Genomic DNA, 22,019 nt, shown 5'->3' with positions numbered 1-22,019 from the left:
ATTGAAATTTGCATGACAAGCCAGGGGTTGTAAGTGTGCTTGTTCTTGAACTGAGCCTTCGTCCAAATTGGACCTGCTCCTAGCACTATGTAGGTGGATACACAGTGAAGAGCAGGTCTGGAATCAGTGTGTCAGGTTAGGGTGATTACACAGAAGGATCCCCGCACTTTTACGAGATAGTTTTTCTAGGGGGCGGGAGAAATAATGAGGAGGCAACTTGATTTAACTCTGGTTGCTTTTAAAATAATGTTTTCAATGAATAAATCATGCCGCGAGAGGAACCGGATCTAGGCAAATAGGTGCCGGAACGAACCAAGTCAAATCTGAGAGATGCTGGGTCCTGTTCTGGCAGGATAAGGGTTAGAAGTGTACTTATTATTATTTATTTGAAGTAGCTAAAAAGTAGTAAGTAGTTGCAAAGTTGCTAATTAACTCAAATGCTAAAGTTGTATCCTGATGAGATTCACCCATTGACTTCGACAAACAAGCTTACCTTTGTTTTTGCCTTAAGTAAGATTCTGTGTTATCTAACCATACCAAATGTAACCATATCATACTAATTTGAGTGTCCCAGATTTACATTTACTATGTTACGTCTAGTCTATGAGAGCAGGCTGGAAAGATTTTCAGGGTGTGGCATTCAACAGCCGACTTTCACAATACTGCATTTGTGAAAAAAATATAAATGCTGTGAGTTCTATGCAAGTGCTACTGAAAAAACACTCCATCTAACCTACATGCAAATTATGAATAAAACATTTGCATGTTGTTTTTAATTATGTGAGTGTAACAATGCGACAAAGCACAATAATATGGAAAACTTAATTGTTTAATTATTTTCCTTGTTGTGGTGGGATAATAGTTATCTTTGAATAAATCTTGAATCTGGTTTAGTTGAACCTTAGGAAATTGGTCTTAATGGCCAATATCTAGATTTTGTTTCACAGGCTGACAGTTTATGAGCAAAATATTGAGTCTGTTAGCAAAACAAACCGCAAAGCAAACCCCCTCCAAGTAGAGATTGACAAAGCAGGGAGTTTAGGAGAAAGGAGGCTGAGAACAGGGGACAATCAAAGGCTGTTATTTTAATCTGGGCTGCCTCAGAGATTAGCAGACCACATTGTTTTAATTGTTTTAACGGGAGGGAGTGAAGCGCTCGTTTATTGTGGGGGGATCCTTTGCGTAAATCTCCCCAAGTTCAATAGTTTCAAAAACTTGAGCCCTTGGACCCCCCTCTTTCCCCTCATCCCACCTAATCCAGGCTAATACCTTTCTTTCTATTGGCTAATGGTTGAGGGGATCTGGAGTAAATGCTTCTTAAATAGTCGTGGGTCGGTGGGTGAGAATGGTTTTCGGAGAATTAGATCCATGCCGTGGCGTACGAGGATAAGGCCTGCATTTCGAAAGTATTGGACTGTTTAGGTGGACTTCTTTGCCTCTAAAGCGCACGAGAATCGATTACATTTCTGCTGTTTTGTGAGCTTTTCAGGTAAAATAAGAAAAATACTGGAACTTTTACACACTTCATCACTGGAATATATTTTTTTGTCTGATCTGTATTATGAAGATAGTTGTATGTTGGTAGTCTACTGCAGCAGATTGCCACTAAATCAAGTGACAATGGTTTATGCTTAGAGAAGAATAACTTTCAATTACCTTGAATTATCAAGAAAGTTGAAAATGTATATTTACCGTTTGTCCTGTATTTTTATTTATTTTTGAAGTGAGTTTAGACTGTAAATCAAAATTGCACCGTGCGTCCTTCTGTAGCTCAGTTGGTAGAGCATGGCGCTTGTAACGCCAGGGTAGTGGGTTCGATCCCCGGGACCACCCATACGTAGAATGTATGCACACATGACTGTAAGTCGCTTTGGATAAAAGCGTCTGCTAAATGGCATATATCATATCATATCATATCAATTTTGCACAGTGCAAGCGTCCTTCATTTACAAACTATATAGGCGACATTGTATGCTTAGTTATTATGGTGTAAGGACAATCAAATAAAAACGGTTATTTTGTCTATATTCATTTAGGGGCGCTATGAATGCTTTGAATTTCTGCGGGGGATCTAACAGTGGAGTCTATCCTCTACACAGCTTCAACTCCGTCTGTTTCGACCACCACCAGATGGCAGACCAGTACCAGGTTTATTCATTGGCCAATCCCTCCTCGGTTAACACGTTCTCTGTTGCTGAAAGACTTGCCGGTATTTAGACTATAGACTACTTTAATTTATGACAGTGTCTGCAATCGATGCATGTAATCAAACAAATGCAGATGGCAACATTTTTCACACACACATGAAAAAACATGAAAAAACATTTGTAGGCTGCCAAAATGCTGGTATTTTCACGTTTAGCCCGACATCTGAAATGCCAACTGGTTGGCTGTTTCACCACTAATCTTGTTGTGGCTTTTCCTCTGTCCCCACAGAGTTGATCCTGGAGGCCCGTTATGGGAACCAGCAAAAGCAACGTCGGAGCCGCACAGCCTTCACTGTGTCCCAGCTACAGGCTCTAGAGAAAGCCTTCCAGCAGACCCAGTACCCTGATGTAAGCATGAGAGAAAGACTGGCTGTCTGCATCAACTTGCCTGAAGCTCGCATTCAGGTCAGTAAAGGTCGCTCTTCAAAAAGGACCAACCTGTGTGCATTCATTCATTCATAATATTGATTTGAACTGCTGCTTTTACTAACGTTATTCTTGTAATATACAGTGCCTTCGGGAAAAGTATTCAGACCCCTTGACTTTTTCCACATTTTGTTATGTTACAACCTTATTCGAAAATTGATTAAATATTTTATTATTATTATTTATTAATATTTCTCAGCAATCTACACACAATACCCCATAATGACAAAGCAAAAACAGGTGTTTTGACATTTTTGAAAATGTATTGAAAATAAAAAACAGAAATACCATATTTACATAACTCTTCACACCCTTTGCTATGAGACCTGAAATTGACCTCGGGTGCATCCTGTTTCCATTGATCATCCTTGAGATGTTTCATCAACTTGATTGGACTCCACCTCTGGTAAATTCAATTGATTGGACATGATTTGAAAAGGCACACACCTGTCTATATAAGGTCTCGCAGTTGACAGTGCATGACAGAGCAAACACCAAGCCATGAGGTTGAAGGAATTGTCCGTAGAGCTCAGAGACAGGATTGTGTCAAGGCACAGATCTGGGGAATGGTACCAAAACATTTCTGTAGTATTGAAGGTCCCTAAGAACACAGTGGCCTCCATCATTCTTAAATGGAAAAAGTTTGGAACCACCAAGACTCTTCCTAGAGCTGGCCGCCCGGCCAAACTGAGCAATTGGAGGAGAAGGGCCTTGGTCAGGGAGCTGACCAAGGACCCGATGGTCACTCTGACCAGAGCTCCTCTGTGTTGATGAGAGAACCTTCCAGAAGGACAACCATCTCTGCAATACGCCACCAATCAGGCCTTTATGGTAGAGTGGCCAGATGGAAGCCACTCCTCAGTAAAAGGCACATGACAACCCGGTTGGAGTTGGCCAAAAGGCACGTAAAGACTCTCAGACCATGAGAAACAAGATTCTCTGGTCTGATGAAACCAAGATTGAACTCTTTGGCCTGAATGCCTAGTGTCATGTCTGGAGGAAACCTGGCACCATCCCTATGATGAAGTATAGTGGTGGCAGCATTATGCTGTGGGGATGGCGAGAACTGAAAATAGCTGTGCACAACTCTCCCCATCCAACCTGACAGAGCTTGAGAGGATCTGCAGAGAGGAATGGGAGAAACTCCCCAAATACAGGTGTGCCAAGCTTGTAGCATCACACCCAAGATGCTTTCATTGCTGTCAAAGGTGCTTCAACAAAGTACAGAGTAAAGAGTCTGAGTACTTATGTAAATGTGATATTGTTGTTATTTTTTTGTTATAAATTAGCAAAAATGTGCTTAGTCATTATGGGATATTGTGTTAGGAGGGGGTAAACAATTGAATAGATTTTATAATAAGGCTGTAACGTAACAAAATGTGGAAAAAGTCAAGGGGTCTTAATACTTTCCTGAAAGGAAGTGTATATAAAAGCTGTAGTGCTTTTAGATGTTACTTTTTAAAAGCTTCATAAACACTTCAACACTTCACCAATAACTAAATAATATGCTCCTCCAGGTGTGGTTCAAGAACAGAAGAGCAAAGCTTCGTAAGGGACAGCGATGCTCCCCTCTTCGCAGAGCGCAAAGCCTGGAGGAACCACATCAGACCAAGGCAGGAGGGGAAGAGAGCACTACTAAGGACTCCAAAACACAAAGCAAATTCGCTCCTCTCTGGGAAGTCAGTGATGCTCCCACCATTTCTTGTCCTGGAGACGCCATTGCAACTCAGGTCCACACAAGATTACATTATCCTCCCGTTTTTCCCTTTGTGTATGGAGAGCGGAACCACCTTCCACATCATCAGGCTTTAGGGATGCTGTCAGCTGGCCTACATTTCACCCCCAAATTCTGGCCCATTCTACAGCAACACAGCCCGGCCTTAGGAGTTGCCCCACCGGTTGGTAAAAACTGCAGCCTTTCCCTTCAGACTTTCTTTCCCAGTAAAACTGTACCCCACCCCAATTTGGGTCTATAACTTCTCTGCAGTGTGTAATGGCAAAAAGGGACTGGTACACTGGTGCACTAGTATCAATACGGACACATAAACTACTGATTGTATACTTTGACACTGTACATAATGTATGTATGTGTGAAGGACCTCTGACAAGTGATTATGTCTGTAGATGATTAGATTGATCAAGAAACACTCAAGGTATGTTGTGAGCATTCAGGATCGCAATCAGGAGTGGATTGGTACATACTTCATTTGCATAGAGATGTTTTTACTCACTTATGACAAGCACTTAGGAGAATAGAGAATTGAGATGTGATTTCGGGCACTTTTTTGACATCATATATTCATTTGTTCAAGACAATTTTCTGTAATGTCTCAAGGTATGATTTAAAATATATATTTAACTAGGCAAGTCAGTTAAGAACAAAGTTTTATTTACAATGACAGCCTACTGGGGAATAGTTTGTTAACTGCCTTGTTCAGGGGCAGAACAACAGATTTTTACCTTGTCAGCTCTGGGATTCGATCCAGCAACTTTTCAGTTACTGGCTCAATGCTCTAACCACTAGGCTACCTGCCACTCCAGTGAAACTTTAGGCCTATCCTACATTCATTTCATGGTAATACACAATAAAATCATAATTCAACTCTGTGTGAATACAGTTATTTTGAATGTCTTTTTAGTTTCCATTTGTATCTGTTTGCAAACCCAGATGAGTTTGGGTCTCTGGTCTAGGGCAGAAGAAGGCAACAACTCAAGCAATGGGAGGTCAAGGTCTTAGAACAGAGGGTAAATGACTGGTATGTGCTCCAACAGATTCTTTGCAAAGAGGGAAAGCCAACCAGATACCCATGTGTCAGGACAGCCAATAAGCCTGGCAAGGGAGGCTACCAGCCAGGTGCCCAGAGGTAGCAGATGGTGGTTTTAGGCCTACAGCACACATCAACCATAGAGCTTCAAATTGAAGATAGATTTAACTAATTAGTTAGATTTAACTAATATACTAGTCAAAAGCACAATAAAATACTGAAATAAGGGTCATGGCAGAGGATAGATTTGACCAAATTCTCATGCTGTGTAAATCAGTAGGACATGCCACCTACTTGTGTCTAGTAGGTTATATAGCCCCCTCAAGACACCAAAGTTAGACAAACAAATGCTCTTGATGTTTCATGATTTTGCTATGCTTTACCAGATGACAATCCAGTAGTTCACAAAAGCTCAGAATTTGTGTTTCATAAATTGTATAGCTGGAAACTGAGCCACAGCATCCACACTCGACTATTTTCATGGGTCATTGAGCTGTATGGATTTTGGTCCTATTCTTCAAGCAAGGTGCGCTAGTTTACCAGCGCAAGGATAACAGTAGGAGTAAAGATGACGCTGAATGCTTGCTTATCGGTTGGGAGACTTAAAGAGACAGCAAGACCTAGCGAGGGAGAAGAGATAAAATATCGTAAATACATGACCATGTTGATACGTCCACTTTGAAAATACACGTTGACAGGTAAAATACGTTTCTTCGATGATACATGGTTAAGTGGGGGAGCTTTTTCCGAAGGCAATCGCATTTAGCCGTAAATTAACGACCTAGCTAAGGAAAGAGCTAGCTACAAACTGGATTTATGTTGTGGGGATTAAGGAGTTGCCCACTGATGTTATGTTTGGGAACTGAAAACAAACGCAGCTAATTTAGGTGAAATGCACTTTGTTAATTCGCTTTTAAGTACTTCATATCATGTTTTTGCAATATTAGAAGGGTTTGTCTTGATTAATGTGTAATTAAGGTTATGGCAATGAATATTTGATGTTCTCTGCAGTTTTAGCTTGTTCTTACTCGGCATTAGCTTGCTAACGTTAGCTAGTTCGTGACTGATCAGTGTGTTTTGGGAACAAGTAGCTAGTAGGCCAGGATATGTTCGATGAGTAGCTAACTAATCATCAATTTGAATAGTTTGACAAGAAAACAAGCTGGTGATAATGTATCAGTATTGGCCACTTCCAATTACATGTCAGCTACCTCACCTCAGCACGCTAGTATTAGTAGCTAGTTCGCTAGCGTTAGCTAGGTAGCACTACGGACGGTACGGTAGCTAACGTTAGTTATCTAGCTTGCAAGTCTGTAACGATTTCATAAAAACATTTTCAGACTCCCGTTTCTTTAACTTCTGCGGAGTATTTACGGAGTTGACAAGTAGAAAATATGGAAACTACAGACAGATCACAAGCATGGTCATATTCGTACGGGTACCAGGTTAAGCTACTTTTCCTAAATGGGCCACAAAACTGACAGCAACTGCCATAGAATCAGACTAGATAACTTGGTAGCTAGCGACTGCGAGAGGAAGAGAATGAGCTAGCTAAATTAGCGAGCTAGCTCGATGTGAGGCCTTCATTTACCAGTGGCGTTGCTTTCATCACATAAACTAGTTTTATATTTTGTCACTAATCTTGCTTGTTAGCTAATTTACTGTATACGTTATTGTTTCGCTTGTCTGTTACTGTTAGGACTCAACTATTTGGAAAGAGAATATAGCAGGTAACTAAGGCAAATAGCTAGCTAGCTAACACAACATCTCGTAAAAATTAGTCGCGCAAACATTTGACCAGGCATTTATTGTTTCTTCAGTGTCAAATTGGCTACCAAATATGATTAAATGTAATGGTTCATATAGGCTATATTATTCATAGCTATTTTGTATCTTTATATTGCTTGAATGATTTACTATATTGTAAACACATGCTGGCTAATTTATGTATGAAAGGCGGTGGTTACACTCATAACCACGTTGGCAATTTATGCCACTTAAAAAAAAATGTGACAATCATATTCAACTGTTTAATTTGTCCCTAGTCAGTCAACTGTAGTGTCAAGTTCTGTTTCTGTGGCTTTTCACTTTCTCAGTTTAACAGTCGGTTGGAATAGATGGATAGATAGATAGATAGATGTATAAGCACACTGACTCAAATTCTTTTATTTTTACTGTCCGGTTTTAAATATGTTTTTCCCATTAAAACCAGCCGCACTTGCTACCCCACTTTGTTTACATTACTGAGATGGAAGTAGCATGTATTCAGTGCTCTCACAATTTCATAATTTGTGGTGGGGGATACATTTAGCAAGTAATGGGGTTTCCATTTAATTGATTGACCTTTTTAATGACCAAGACTTGTCCAACTACAGAGGATACAGTGATTTTTAATAATTGACCTTATCTACTCTGAACACATGCTTCTGTTTGTCTTTGCACAGGTGAAGGCACACACACACATTCCTACATTTAGCATATTCTACTCATGTAAATTTAGTTTATTCTACTACTGCATAAAGCTTGCACTGGGTATTGGCCAAGTTAAATTGGTTAATGCTGTGTTTTACTGCTTTCTTTACATGCTATTTCAATGATGAATATATATATATTATATTATATAGGTAAGCCCTTTGGCTTGCCCTCTCCATTTCAATGTATCCCCTTAACTCTGATGTGAATCAGTTTTCCAGGCTATCAGGATGGAGAGGCATTTTGGCAGTCATTGATCAGTTTAAGTGCATTTCCTGAGGAAAGCATAGCTGCCTGCTGATATTGCTGGCATTACCTGTTCTCCATGAGTATCAGCAACATCACAGTTCCCAAGGGAAGGAGAGGGAGGAAAGCTGGGCCTCAGGGTTATACAGAAACCTCCATGTATGCTATTAACTATTCAAAGGCTGTCAAATCACACTACCAGTGAAAACTGATATATTGATGAGGTTGTGGATGAGTGTGCCAAGGCATAGGCTATGTAGCACACTCCAGTTGAATATGTCAAATTTTACCATCCTGTGACTCAGTCATGTTTGATAGTCTTTACAGCTAATAGTCAAGGAACACCATTTGTCCAAAGCCACAGCCCTATAGTGTTGGTTTTTGGACATTCAAAATGATACGCCCTGGAAAGGGGTGCATTGTTCTCATCACAACACTCAGTCTAGTATGTGATGTTTCCACCCATATTGATTGCTTTATTGAATTTACTGCATGTACCACTCAGAAAATGGATCCCATTTCTACTTCAGGCTAGAAATGTATGAATTACCTAGTATGTTACTAGGCTTTATAAAATTCTATCTCTGACTATTGTTGCATGCAGATTGCTGCATTTTAAGGCTTGCCATTAGAAAATACATGGCATTGATATCTGACCACTGCAAATGTGTATTTGGCAAGATGTTCTGTAATGGATTGTTACACCTAAGGGCTAATTCAGTTTGTTTGTGTTTTTCAGATATCCAACAAAACTCTACTGCAGTATCTCATCATCATTGTTGACTCTGCCTCCACCATTGCCCCTTCCGCCGTGGCACTGGAACATGAAGAATGTCTGCTGTATTACCAAAGACTGACCAGAAGGACGCAATGAGGGACTCCGGGGAAAGTTGCCAAGCTGCGTTGTGGATCCAGTAGCTGGGATTCCAAGTGCTTGTTGTGTTTGTGTGTGCGTGGGTGCATGCTAGCACAACCTGCCCACTTCAGGCCGGGACATGCTACTCTGAGACAGGAGTTGGACAAACAGAGAAGAAAGGAGTTGACTACCATAAACAAGAAGGGGACAGCACGCGGTACAACATTAGCAGATAGCCATACTGTGTGTTTTGGTTGCAGTTTTACCCCTGTGGAAGTGGCTTTTAATACACTGCATATTTCTATACAACACCTTTCCTCTGTCTTTGTATCACCTTCCCCCTCCCTTAAGAGTCCTGGTTGTTTTGGCCCCTCTGTGATTTGCATGGCCGGAGAGTAATCGTGGAGAGGCCAGGGTATCACAAGCTTATGGATTTTGACAAGAAGGGGAGTAAAGGAGAGACAGAGGAAGGGAAAAAGATGTCTAAGGCAGCCGGCAGCAGGACTGGACATGGGGGCCGGGGTACAGGGACCAACTCTGGGGTTCTTATGGTTGGCCCAAACTTCCGTGTCGGAAAAAAGATTGGCTGTGGCAATTTTGGAGAGCTGCGGCTGGGGAAGAACCTCTACACCAACGAATATGTGGCCATCAAATTGGTAAGGCCAACATGTTTGACTAAACGGCAGTGCTGTGGTGTGTTTCTGTTTGGATGCACTCCTACATTAATCATCCTCACCACTGTCTTTTTCAAATTACATCCTGTAGGTCTATATTTTGCCATCCCCTCCAATCTAACATTCCTCTACACTACTTCACTACAACTAGTGCAGCTTGCCATTGGTTTGCTGCATTGTGACATTCATTTTTTTGTGTGTTATTAGATTTGTGTTACTGTAGTTTGGCCAAGGTAATTGAATCCAGTTTCCTTACAGCAGCAGAACACCCCACCCCTGATGACTTGTTGACCTTTAAGAGACAGGAAACATTTTAGTGCTGACTATGTCTCTTTCCCCCACAGGCAAATATTTACTTATCTGTAGCTTGGTCCAATGCACTGTTAATGAGTCAACCATGCTCAATTTGTATTATATTAAAGAGAAGGAAGAATAATTAACTTCCCAGGTCATGATATACACGCCAGAGAAACGCCCACTAGAACTCCTTGAGGGAGGTAAGGGAATTGTTGCACATTATCACTATGAGAACAAGTCAACTACAGTACTGTCTCATGGTGATGTGTGCATGCATGTACACACACACACAGTAGGGTTCTTACCTTTTAGCTCAAAGGTGAAATGGAATCTCAGAGTAAACCAGCGTAGGGGGTTCAGAGGTTGCAAGTCAAGATTTTAATTCTGCAGCCTGCAGAGATTGGGTCTGGGAAACCACATGAAAAGGCAAGACTCATTTATTTTCTGATTGGTGAAGGGAGGCCAGGCCAGAAATTGAGCTTCCTCTGCAATATACAGAGCGTGGGTCTGGGAAACCACATGAAATGGCAAGACCATTTATTTTTCTGATTGGTGAAGGGAAGCCAGCCAGAAATTGAGCTTCCTCTGCAACATTTTAAGTTTCTGTTTTCCTCCAGTCATGTAGAAGCCTGAATGTCACTGTAAACGCTGGTATATCCATATGTTTTAATGGGGTCATTTAAAGTTGCCAATTAGAAGTCTCTTGGAGAAAGGCCTTGGTGTAACTCTGCACCCTACGAGAGAGGTTGTTTGTCATAAATGGCATCTGAACGCTGCACTCGAGTGTGGGCTTGGCGTCAACACCTACACAGCCACACTGGACCGTGTATGATTATCTTTACATTTGTATCTCCCAGAGAGGTCATTATCGCTGACTAGACACATATTGAAGGCTTTGCTAACCGCACTGAAAGCCGAGGTTAGCTCTGTAATTTAATCGCTTTTACTGAAATCCTCCGCTGCGCTGCTTCTCTCTGTCTGAAACGTTCCATCTGTTTTGGGTATTTTTATCCTCATGTCCATTTTATATCCGGCCCTGGCATTATTTCCGTAACATCGCTGGATATTGTGCCACTGTTGCTCCATGAGTACATTTGAAGTGAACCAAATAATTTGTTTCAATGGTGGTAGTTACTAGCTAGCTACTCTCACCTTTCCTAATTAGGGCAATGGCAGTGTGCCCTGTTGATTGATCTCACCAGCTAGCAAGCAACATGGACCTGTTCAGCCAGGCAACAGATAATGGCATTACTGAACTGTTACTGGGCATTGCTGCCCGCAAGATTGTTTTTCTCCAGGGAACTTTAGGCTTTTATGTGCTGCTGGATTGACTTGGGTCAAAGCCTCAGAGGAGAGGACACATGTGAACTCCTCTGACCTAAGTTTGGACATGAGTGGCGTGTTTTGCTTTAGCTCCCCTGGCTGACCTCCAGTCTAGTGCAGCTGTCCACATGTTTGTGCGTTCCCCTCCCTGGTCACTCAAACGTGGGTTCTTCCCCCTCATGCAGGAAATAGGATTTCGACACCCACCATCTCAGATTGTGCTAAAATAATTTCTGTAGTTAGAATACGATACGATTAGCATTCCTGAAACATTTTGAAATATAATTTGATATGAGAAATTAAGCTAGTTGATTGTACCTAAATTTTAATTTATGGGATTCATAAAATCATCTGGTTTCTAAACTATCATTCTTCCTAACAATGAGTAAGGGCAATTCCAGCATTACGGAGATGACATTTGCACACACAATGTCTCACAAAATTGACTTCTAAGGCATAAATGTTAATGTGTACAGTGCATTCGGAAAGTATTCAGACCACTATGTTACAGCTTATTCTAAAATGTATTAAATTGTCCCCCCCCCCTCAATCTACACACAACACCCCATAATGACAAAGCAAAAATGGGTTTAGAATTTTTAGCAAATGTATTAAAAATAACTATCACATTTACATAAGTATTCAGACCCTTTACTCAGTACTTTGTTGAAGCACCTTTGGTAGCGATTACAGCCTTGAGTATGGCTCTATAAGCTTGGCAACCCTGTATTCGGGGAGTTTCTCCCTATCTATGCAGATCTAGAAAGATGGCTGATTGGATGGGGAGTGCACAGTTATTTTCAGGTCTCCAGAGATGTTCGATTGGGTTCAAGTCCGTGCTCTTGCTGGGCCACACAAGGACATTCAGAGACTTGTCCCGAAACCACTCCTGCGTTGCCTGTGTGCTTAGGCTTGTTGTCCTGTTGGAAGGTGAATCTTTGCTCCAGTATGAGGTCCTGAGTGCTCTGGAGCAGGTTTTCATCAAGGATCTCTTTGTACTTTGCTCTGTTCATCTTTCCCTCAATCCTGACTACTCTCCCAGTCTCTGCTGCTGAAAAACATCCCCACAGCATGATGCTACAACTACAATTCTGCCTCGGCGAACTACTGACAATTCCTTCGACACCATGGCTTGTTTTTTGCTCTGACATGCACTGTCAACTGTGGGACCTTAATGAGGACAGGTGTGTGCCTTTCCAAAGCATGTCCAATTAATTGAATTTACCACAGGTGGAGTCCAATCGAGTTGTGGAAACATCTCAAGGATGATCGATAGACACAGGATGCACACGAGTCTCATAGCAGAGGGTCTGAATACTTGTGTAAATAAGCTATTTCTGTTTTATTTGCAAAGATGTCTAAACCTGCTTTTGCTTTGTCATTATGGGGTATTGTGTGTAGATTGAGGAAATGTTTTTATTTAATCAATTTGAGAATAAGGTTGTCACTTAACAAAATGTGAGATATAGAAGGGGTCTGAAGACTTTCTGAATGCACTGTATATTTGTAGAACCCTATAGGGGAAGTGTAGACAATTCTAACTTCTACCACTGAAGTAACACAACAACAACTTGCATTATGGATGTGGTGGAAATGGACAGGCATTTTTGGGAGAATGGACACATCAGTAAATGTCTGAATTGTTAAGTCTTCAGTTAAAATGTTAATAGACACTTTGAAAGTAAGGCTTTGATTCACACATGAACAACAATGATGAAAATATAAAAATGGTCATATACTTTAAGGACGTTGACCGTTATGGATGTGAAGCTGTGCAAAATAAGTGTTTATATATTAAACATTTCTTCACCAAACTTTTGTCATCTGAAAATGCAGTGTACCTCAAACAAGAAATTGCCAGTATCTTGAATAGTTATCATTTAGATATATTTTTTTGAAAATGTATTTTCATTGGCAGACCTCATCAATTTATAGAAGTATTTGCGCTTTCATAATAAGGATAAAGGAAAATGTTGTAATGGGTGTGACAGGGTCCCAAAAGAGACCAGACAAATGACACTGCACTCCATTTCAAATGTATGTTTTAGTCATTTCTTTCTAGATCATTAATGACTGATAATATTTCATATTTTAAATAAATCACCTACTGAGTAACAGAATAAACATACAACAACTCAATTCTTATTTTTTTAATATAAGCTCATGCGTTGTATTAATGTTACACCCTTTAATCTGCCAGCACAGGCTCTATGAAATGGTACCTCCTCCCCCTGTTGTCCACAAAAGGACACAGGGACTAGACAACTTGACCTTCAGCCGTCCAAGCGGCTGGACATCTGATGTGGTCGTTTCTCCTCAAGAACTGCTTTTCAACAGCATCAGTCAGTCTTTATCTGTTACCAGTCCCACAAACTGCCCTTATATCCATTGAGTATAACAAACATTAGGACTGCCTTCCTAATTAAGTTGCAGCCCCGCCCCCCTTCCTTTTGCCCTCAGAACAGCCTCAGTTCGTTGGGGCAAAGACTCTACAAGGTGTCAAGTGTTCCAAAGGGATGCTGGCCCATGTTGATTCCAATGCTTCCCACAGTTGTGTCAAGTTATCTGAATGTCCTTTGGGTGGTGAATCATTCTTGAGATATATGGGAAACTGCGGGGTGGGAAAAACCCAAGTGTCTTGTCCATTCACCCTCTGACTGGCACACACACAATCCATGTCTCAATTGTCTCAAGGTTTAAAAATCCTTCTTGAACCTGTCTCCCCCTTCATCTACACTGATTGAAGTGGATTTAACAGGTGACATCAATAAGGGATCAAAGTTTTTACCTGATCAGTCTGTCATGGAAAGACAAGGAGTCCTTAATGTTTTTTAGATGGCATAATTAACTAGACTTTTAATTAAAAATGTTAACTCTTATTTAACTATAGGCAAGTCCGTTAAGAACAAATTCTTATTTACAATGACGGCCTAGGAACAGTGGGTTAACTGCCTTGTTCAGGGGCAGAATGACAGATTTTTACCTTGTCAGCTCGGGGATTCAATCTAGCAACCTTTCGGTTACTATGGATTCGATCTAGAAACCTTTCGGTTACTAGCCCAACTCTCTAACCACTAAGCTATCTGTCGCCCCAAATAAATACTATGCTTAATTAAGTAAATATCTTGCTTAAATAAATATTCAATATCTGATTTGTTATTAATACCCATCTACCAATCACTACCCTTCTTTGAGCCTTTTGAAAAGCTCCCTTGTCTGGGTAGTTGAATCTGTGCTTGCAATGCAATACTTGACTGAGGGACCTTACAGATGGATGTATGGAGGACAGTGAAAGTATTAGTCAATCAACTCATGTCAACCCCTATTTCACACAGTCAGTCCATGTAATTTATTATTTGATTTGTTAAGCCAAATGTTACTCCTTAACTAATTTAAGGGTGGAATACTTATACAACTTATCTAAAATCTTCCTCTTTGACATTATAGTATTTTGCAGTAGATTGTTGACAATTAAATCCATTTTAATCCCACTTTGTAACAATAAACCCGGTCTGTAATACCAACTTGTTTCAAGGAGACCACTATAGTCCCCATGCCCAAGAACACCAAGAAATGCTATAACCATTAAATACTTTGAAAGGCTGGTCATGGCTCACATCAACACCATCACCCCTGGACCCACTACAATTCCCATTTCGCCACAACAGATCCACCGACGACGCAATATCTATTGCACTGCACACTGCCCTTACCCACCTGGACAAAAGGAATTCCTACAGTATGTAAGAATGCTGTTCATTGACCACAGCTCAGCATTCTACACCACTGTCCCCTCCAAGCTCAGGACCCTGGGACCGAACCCTCTGCAACTGGATGCTGTAATTCCTGATGTGCTGCCCCCAGGTGGTGAGGGTAGGCAAGACATCCACCACGCTGATCTTCAGCATGGGAGCCCCTCGGGGGTGTGTGCTTAGTCTCTCCTGTACTCTCTGTTCACCCACAACTGCGTGGCTGCGTAAGACTCCAACACCATCATCAAGTTTGCTGACGACACGACTGTGATAGGACTGATCACCGACGATGAGGCAGCCTATAGCGAGGATGTCCGAGACCTGGCCGTGTGGTGCCAGGACAACAACCTCTCCCCTCAACGTCAGCAAGACAAAGGAGCTGATTGTGGACTACAGGAACTGGATAGGCGACCACACCCCTATCCACATCGATGGGGTTGTAGTAGCGCGGGTCAAGAGCTTCAAGTTCCTTCTGCGTCCACATCAATAAGAGAATTAACATGGTCCACACACACAACCACACAGTTCTGAAGAAGGCATGACAGCGCCTCTTCCTCCACAGGAGGCTGAAAAGATTTAGCATGGCCCCTCAGATTCTCAGTTATACCGCTCCACCATTGAGTGTCTTGACTGGCTGAGGTTGGTGAGGTTGGTGAGGACATCACTGGGCCCGAGCTCCCTGCCATCCAGGATCTCTACCAGGCAGTGTCAGAGGAAGGCCCAAAACAATTGTCAGTCTCCAGCCACCCAAGTCATAGACTGTTTTCTCTGCTACCACACGGCAAACAGTATCATTGCACCAAGTCTAGAACCAACAGGACCTTGAACAGCTTCTACCCCCTAGGGTTAAAGCTGCTAAACAAGACTGCTAAATATCTAATCAAATGGCTACCCGGACAACCTGTATTGATCTATTTTATTGTTTTCCACCAACTATTTTGCACTGACTCTATGCACACACACTGGACTCTACCCATACAGGCAGTACTGTTTTTTTGAACATCGACTCGGTACTGGTACACCCTGTATATAGCCATGTTATTTTAACTCATTATTCGTTATTCACTGTGTATTTGTCATTGTTTTTAAAATGTGTTTTTACTCTGCATTGTTGGAAAAGGTCCCATAAGTAAGCATTTCACTGTTAGTCTACACCATGTGACAAAATACAATTTGATTTGATGATTGCTTTTTGTCCCCCCAACTTTTGATCTGAAAACGCCATCACCCACTAATTAATTTGTACTTTTTACAGATTCAAAGTGTTTGATCTAGTAATGTGTCAATATTTATCTTAAAATGTGCTATTACATATCCAATGTGTGAGCACAATGTTTTTACGGAGTGAACTTTTCTTCTCCTGCTTCGACCATGCAGTGTGGGTAGCTGTCCTCATTTTATATAGGGTAAAGTTGATAATTTTATATCTAAAAATGACTATACACTGATTGTTTAAAGCAAAACTATCAGGACTATTGCTGATGGTGTATCTGAACATTTCTGACGTAACCCAGGCCCTGATCAGCTGGTAGGCTATAGCGAGAGGAGTCTCCGGCAGTAGCTTAGGCTACTTTATTCCGGTAACAGTTTTCAACAGCGCATTTAACGATTCCCAAATAGACAAAATGCTTTTTATTTGTTATTTATTTGTCTTTAAGTCAGTCACATTCTGACATTTGAAATGAACAACACAATTTCCCTGTATAATGATCATAACCAAGTGTCTCGCTATTACATTTTGGGTAAGATTTACAGTATTTTCCTTAAACCTAGACAAAACTATTGTATTATGTTACCTGCCTCATATCTAACTATTATTTTTCTATTTTATGTTTTATACATCTTGTCCAAGACGGCACCTTTTATTTATTGGCGTCACCCAAATTTGACTGTTAAAGCCTCCTGGGTGGTGCAGTGATTAAGGGCATTGTACTGCAGCGCCAGCTGTGCCACCAGAGACTCTGGGTTCATGCCCAGGCTCTGTCGTAACCGGCCGCGTCGTCTGTTTTAGGGAGGGGTTGGTCGGTAGGGATATCCTTGTCTCATCGCGCACCAGCGACTCCTGTGGTGGGCCGGGCGCAGTGCGCGCTAACCAAGGTTGCCAGGTGCACAGTGTTTCCTCCGACACATTTTATGCGGCTGGCTTCCGGGTTGGATGCACGCTGTGTTAAGAAGCAGTGCGGCTTGGTTGGGTTGTGTATCAGAGGATGCAGGACTTTCAACCTTCGTCTCTCCCGAGCCCGTATGGGAGTTGTAGCGAAAACGGGGTAAAATTCCCAAAATTATTATATTTTTTTACTGTTAAAACAATGATACTTTCAGAAGTTTTTGACCACTGTAAAAATACTTCTAAACATCACTCCTAAACATCAGTAATGGCTCCTCATTAAAGGAATTTAAGTGTACTCATTCCAATTCCAGGGACCTGAAAGAGTCCTGTATTGTATTTTTTTTATCACCACCTCCCTGAATCGGGAGTGGATCATTTGTGTGCCTGTTGCTTTTCTTGGCAGCAGTAGCTGTTTCTCAAGGCTCCCTCGCTGGAAACGAACCCTGATTTCCCCATTACCCGTCGTCACCATGGTAGGCACAGAAACTACCATTGAAAGTTGATAGGGCAGGCAGACATTCAAATGAGTGCCATGAAGGGTCACCAAAAGTGGCCGGGGAACCAGAGAGCACCCTGTATAGGTTTCATCTAATAAATGCATGTGTGCCCGAAGGTCAGTGCCATTTCTTGGCGTTCAGCCACAGTTATCCAAGGAACATTGGAGCGATCAATGGAACCATTACTGATTTAATGAGCGTTTCACTGTATCGGACCATGTGCACTAAGACTAGCATGGCTTAATCTTTGGGACAAGAATATGGCAGGATCAACAAGTAGAGCAGGGGGGTGCGGTCTCCAAAAGAGGCACGGCTGATGGGGCCCTCACAGGGTGGATCATATATGTTTATCGGTGAGGAGTGAAACTGGTAGGACACAGAGGGACCAAGGGGATGGATGGTCTAATGCGGGGAGTGAGAACCAGTAATGGGAGCCCCACAGTCAGCCTCCAACATCTGCCTGCACTATTACTGTGTGAAGTAAGAGAACTAGACCCTGCCCGGAGGGCAGAGACAGACCCAGAGGTTGCCGGAGCAGTGTTCACCTGCTGAGAGTGAATACAAATATTGCACTCAACCATTTTTAAAAGGATCAAAATTGCATCAGGATACAAATGGGTCTAATGAGCAAAAGCTATTGGTTTTCTACCCAAAGTTGAAAATAAAAAATGTTGTGATCTATTTAATTAAAACAAGTGACCAGCAAAGTGGATAAGAGTGGCAGTACAGGGCTCTATGCTGACCTTTTTTAGGAGCACGTGTGCCTAAGTAAAACATGTAGGAGCACACACAGACATTTAGGAGCACAAGCATGAGGGTCAGGAATCTGAGTTCAGTGTATGCACCATGGCACGCTGTCTGCACTACAGTGAAGTGATCATTACAACAAAAATAATCTGGGTGATTAAAAAATATATATAATTCCAAAGCACACTGGTGCTCCTAAATAAAATGTCCATGTCGCACAGAAAAATATTTAAAATGGGTGCAATGTGTAGCCCTGCAGTAGCAGGAACAACGGCATTTAGTGATTGTTACTTTAACACTCAATTATGCTAAATAATGCAGGTGACTTCAGTGGCTAATTTCTCTGAACAGGGGAAAAAAACATCACCAGTTTCACTGGGAATACTTTACAAAGGATGAAGAAGCAATACTCTGGGCCACAGCTTCATACTACTTGGCCTTCACATAACTCTTACAGAATTATCACTTGGATGGAGATATTGGAAATGTAATCCATCAACTGGAGGACAATTTGTTCTCGAAGATGCACTATGCAGAAATCGCTCCACCATTTTCTGGTTTCAGAAATTTGAATAGTTCACCTAATTTCAGTTTGTGATGAAATAAAAATGCAAATACTAAACTTTCAAATGGGAAGCATAGAAATATCGCACATAGAAAATATCTACTGCTTCTTAGACTTGCTTTCAATGAGTGACAGATCTATTACTAACATTTCTATGTAAATTTTGTTGGGTTGTCCAAAAAGTTAGTATATTCGGAAAGTATTCTGACCCCTTGACTTTTTCCACATTTTGTTACATTACAGCCTTATTCTGAAATTGATGACATTTTCCCTCATTAATCTACACAGAATACCCCATAATATTTTGAAAATCATATTTACAAAAGTATTCAGACTCTACTCGGTACTTTTGAAGCACCTCGGGCAGATATTACAGCCTCAAATCTTCTTGGGTATGACGCTACAAGCTTGGCACACCTGTATTTGGGAAGTTTCTCCCCTTTCTTCTCTGCAGATCCTCTCAAGTTCTGTCAGATTGGATGGGGAGCGTCGCTGCACAGCTATTTTCAGGTCTCCAGAGATGTTTCATCGTGTTCAAGTCCGGGCTTTGACTGGGGCTGCCACCACCATGCTTCACCGTAGGATGGTGCCTGGTTTCCTCCGTGACGCTTGGCATTCAGGACAAAGAGATCAATCTTGGTTTCATCAGACCGGAGAATCTTGTTTTTCATGGTTTGAGAGTCCTTTAGGTACTTTTTGGCAAACTCCAAGCGGGCTGTCATGTATGTACCTTTTACTGAGAAGTGGCGTCCGTCTGGCCTCTACCATAAAGGCCTGATTTGGTGGAGTGCTGCAGAGATGGCTGTCTTTCTGAAAGGTTCTCCTATCTCCACAGAGGAACTCTAGAGCTCTGTCAGAGTTATCGGGTTCTTGGTCACCTCCCTAACCAAGAACCCGGACGAGTCTTGGTGGTTCCAAACTTCTTCCATTTTAGAATGATTTAGGCCACTCTGAAGGGCCCCAATAAATGTTGCAGAAATGTTTTGGTACCCTTATCCAGATTTGTGCCTCGACACAATCCTGTCTCGGAGCTCTACAGAGAATTCCTTCGACCTCATGGCTTGGGTTTTGCTCTGACATGCACTGTCAACTGTGGGACCTTTTATATAGACAGGTGTGTGTACCTGTCCAATTAATTGAATTTACCACAGGTGCATTCCAAGTTGTAGAAACATCTCAAGGATGATCAATGGAAACAGGATGCACTTGAGCTCAATTTTGAGTCTCATAGCAAAGGGTCTGAATACTTATGTAAATAAGTTATTTCTGTTTATTTTTAATACATTTGCAAAAATGTCATACTGTTTCACTTTGTCATTATGGGGTATTGTGTGTAGATTGAAGAGTAAAATGTTTAATTTGATACATTTTAGAATTAGGCTGTAACGTAACAAAATGTGGAATAAGTGCAGGGGTCTGAATACTTTCCGCATGCACTGTAACTTCAATGCGCCTCAAATATTTTCTCTCTCATAGAACACACACTACAAGCCGACTAGGTAAATAGATCAACTATTCTACTATGGGGTTGTCTGCTTCTGTTCATTACTCTTTTTGTTTGCAGAGGAAAAGTTCATGTGGACTGTTCTAGCATCTTCAAAGTGTACCTCGGTAGAAATATATTTTCATGTTCCATATTTCTTTGGGGCCGGCAGCAATCATTTGGCCGTGATGCAGCGCCACATATGCAGCGGAAACACGGCTCTTTGCAAAATCATTTATCAGAATTTTTATTTAACTCTCAATCAGATTCTATTCGATTTAGATTCAACTTGTATGTTCAACATCACAGCATAGTTGAAATATACTGTATATGGTGTGTAGAAATCCAGATGGAGTCGCCAGCAGAACTGGAGATGAGTGTGAGTGAAATTGCTGATTTGAGGGGTAAAATGGCAGTAAAAATGTTTTAATGACACTAAAAAAGGTTGTTACAGCCAATGCCTGTTTTTGAGGGTGGCCTGGTGGTTGGGAGCACTGGACCGTTAACCAAGAGCCTGCTGCCTCGGGCTCCCGAGTCGTCTGGGGGGGGATCCATCGATGTGCCCTTGAGCGGGGCTCTTGTCGGTTGCTCTGGATGGGGAGCCTCTGCTAGATGCCTGTAATGTAAATGTTGTATTGCTTCACTGCAGGTGGATTGTATGTTTTAAAATTTACAAAAAATGTCAAATATACTAAAGAAGCTCCATACTACTTGTCAGACATGGAGAAGTGATACTATATACTGGTGATTGGGGAGGTGGCTTTTGACCATTTCATTGGATTACTCAATGGTTTGGTCCAGAATTGGATGTTTGGTTACTATATTTATTGAATATTATGTGAATCCTATAATTTAGCATGGCCAATTTGGGTGCAATCAATGAGCTTAATTTCCCAGAGATCAAATACAATCTCAACACATAAAGTTGCCGGAATGCTAATCTTAACTATTTATTGATTTATTTTTACATTTTTTTTACCCCTTTTTCGTGATATCCATTTGGTAGTTACAGTCTTGTCCCGTTGCTGCAACTCCCGTATGGACTCGGGAGAGGCCAAGGTGAGAGCAATGTGTCCCCCCGAAACACGTGTCCGTAGTGACGTCTCTAGCACTGTGATGCAGTGCCTTAGACTGCTGCGCTGGTCGGTAGGCCTAATCTTATCTATTTCTAACTACAAAAACGTTTTCAGAACAGTCTGACATGGTGGGTGTCATGTCTTGCTGGAAGGACATGGAACGACTCTCATGCAGGCCCTGAATAACCCAGTTAATGTTGCAGCCCTTTGTAATATGGCTTCTGTTTTAGTTGTCAGTATTAGCCTCTGTTCATTATGGACTGGCAAGTGTCTTGTATATTATTTTCTGCCTCGTACGAAGTTGCATGAGCAGCATGCGATTGGGTGGTGGCTGCACCTGGGACAAAGGTGAATGCCAGTGTCACCCTTGCCAGTGAGAGAGAGGGACATGCTAGTTGCAGCCCTCAGTCTGACTATCTGGAACTGCGCTGCACAAAGAGAAAAAGCAGAGTGAGAAACGGCTGAGCGCTGAAAGGTCGTCTTTGTTGGCCAGCCATTTCCACACACAGTGGTCTAGTCTGTG

The 22,019-nt window shown here is 41.6% G+C and overlaps 2 protein-coding genes across 6 annotated transcripts in view; both read left to right on the top strand.

The window, feature by feature from the left end:
- The first annotated feature begins 1,358 nt into the window (after positions 1–1,358).
- LOC123996392 (diencephalon/mesencephalon homeobox protein 1-like) lies at positions 1,359–5,053 on the top strand. The gene is made up of 4 exons (XM_046299779.1): positions 1,359–1,489; positions 2,037–2,209; positions 2,437–2,612; positions 4,151–5,053. The coding sequence occupies exons 2-4, from the start codon at positions 2,044–2,046 to the stop codon at positions 4,607–4,609; spliced, it is 801 nt and encodes a 266-aa protein (XP_046155735.1). The 5' UTR covers positions 1,359–1,489; positions 2,037–2,043; the 3' UTR covers positions 4,610–5,053.
- An 888-nt stretch (positions 5,054–5,941) lies between these two features.
- The window catches only part of LOC123997004 (casein kinase I), a 44,161-nt gene continuing 28,083 nt past the window's right edge, over positions 5,942–22,019 (top strand). For 4 of the 5 annotated variants that reach the window (XM_046300927.1, XM_046300924.1, XM_046300925.1 and 1 more), the window contains exons 1-2: positions 5,942–6,096; positions 8,856–9,628. In XM_046300927.1, the coding sequence (XP_046156883.1) occupies positions 9,401–9,628 (228 nt within the window). In that variant the 5' untranslated portion in view covers positions 5,942–6,096; positions 8,856–9,400. Of the gene's footprint in view, positions 6,097–6,127; positions 6,286–8,855; positions 9,629–22,019 lie in introns of those variants that run through there. The other variant, XM_046300923.1, reaches the window with a different exon arrangement.

This window comes from Oncorhynchus gorbuscha, linkage group LG15 (assembly GCF_021184085.1).
Source record: "Oncorhynchus gorbuscha isolate QuinsamMale2020 ecotype Even-year linkage group LG15, OgorEven_v1.0, whole genome shotgun sequence".
NCBI classification, from domain to species: Eukaryota; Metazoa; Chordata; class Actinopteri; order Salmoniformes; family Salmonidae; genus Oncorhynchus; species Oncorhynchus gorbuscha.
The sequence above is the reverse complement of the archived record's forward strand: the minus strand, read 5'-3'. Positions and strand labels throughout refer to the sequence as shown.

What these genes read in the sequence shown, in the direction of transcription:
- LOC123996392 (XM_046299779.1), top strand. Translation starts at nt 2,044, where the DNA reads ATGAATGCTTTGAATTTCTGCGGGGGATCTAACAGTGGAGTCTATCCT. An exon ending in TGTTGCTGAAAGACTTGCCG is followed by an intron (nt 2,210 to 2,436) that starts GTATTTAGACTA and finishes CTGTCCCCACAG; the next exon opens with AGTTGATCCTGGAGGCCCGT. An exon ending in TGCCTGAAGCTCGCATTCAG is followed by an intron (nt 2,613 to 4,150) that starts GTCAGTAAAGGT and finishes ATGCTCCTCCAG; the next exon opens with GTGTGGTTCAAGAACAGAAG.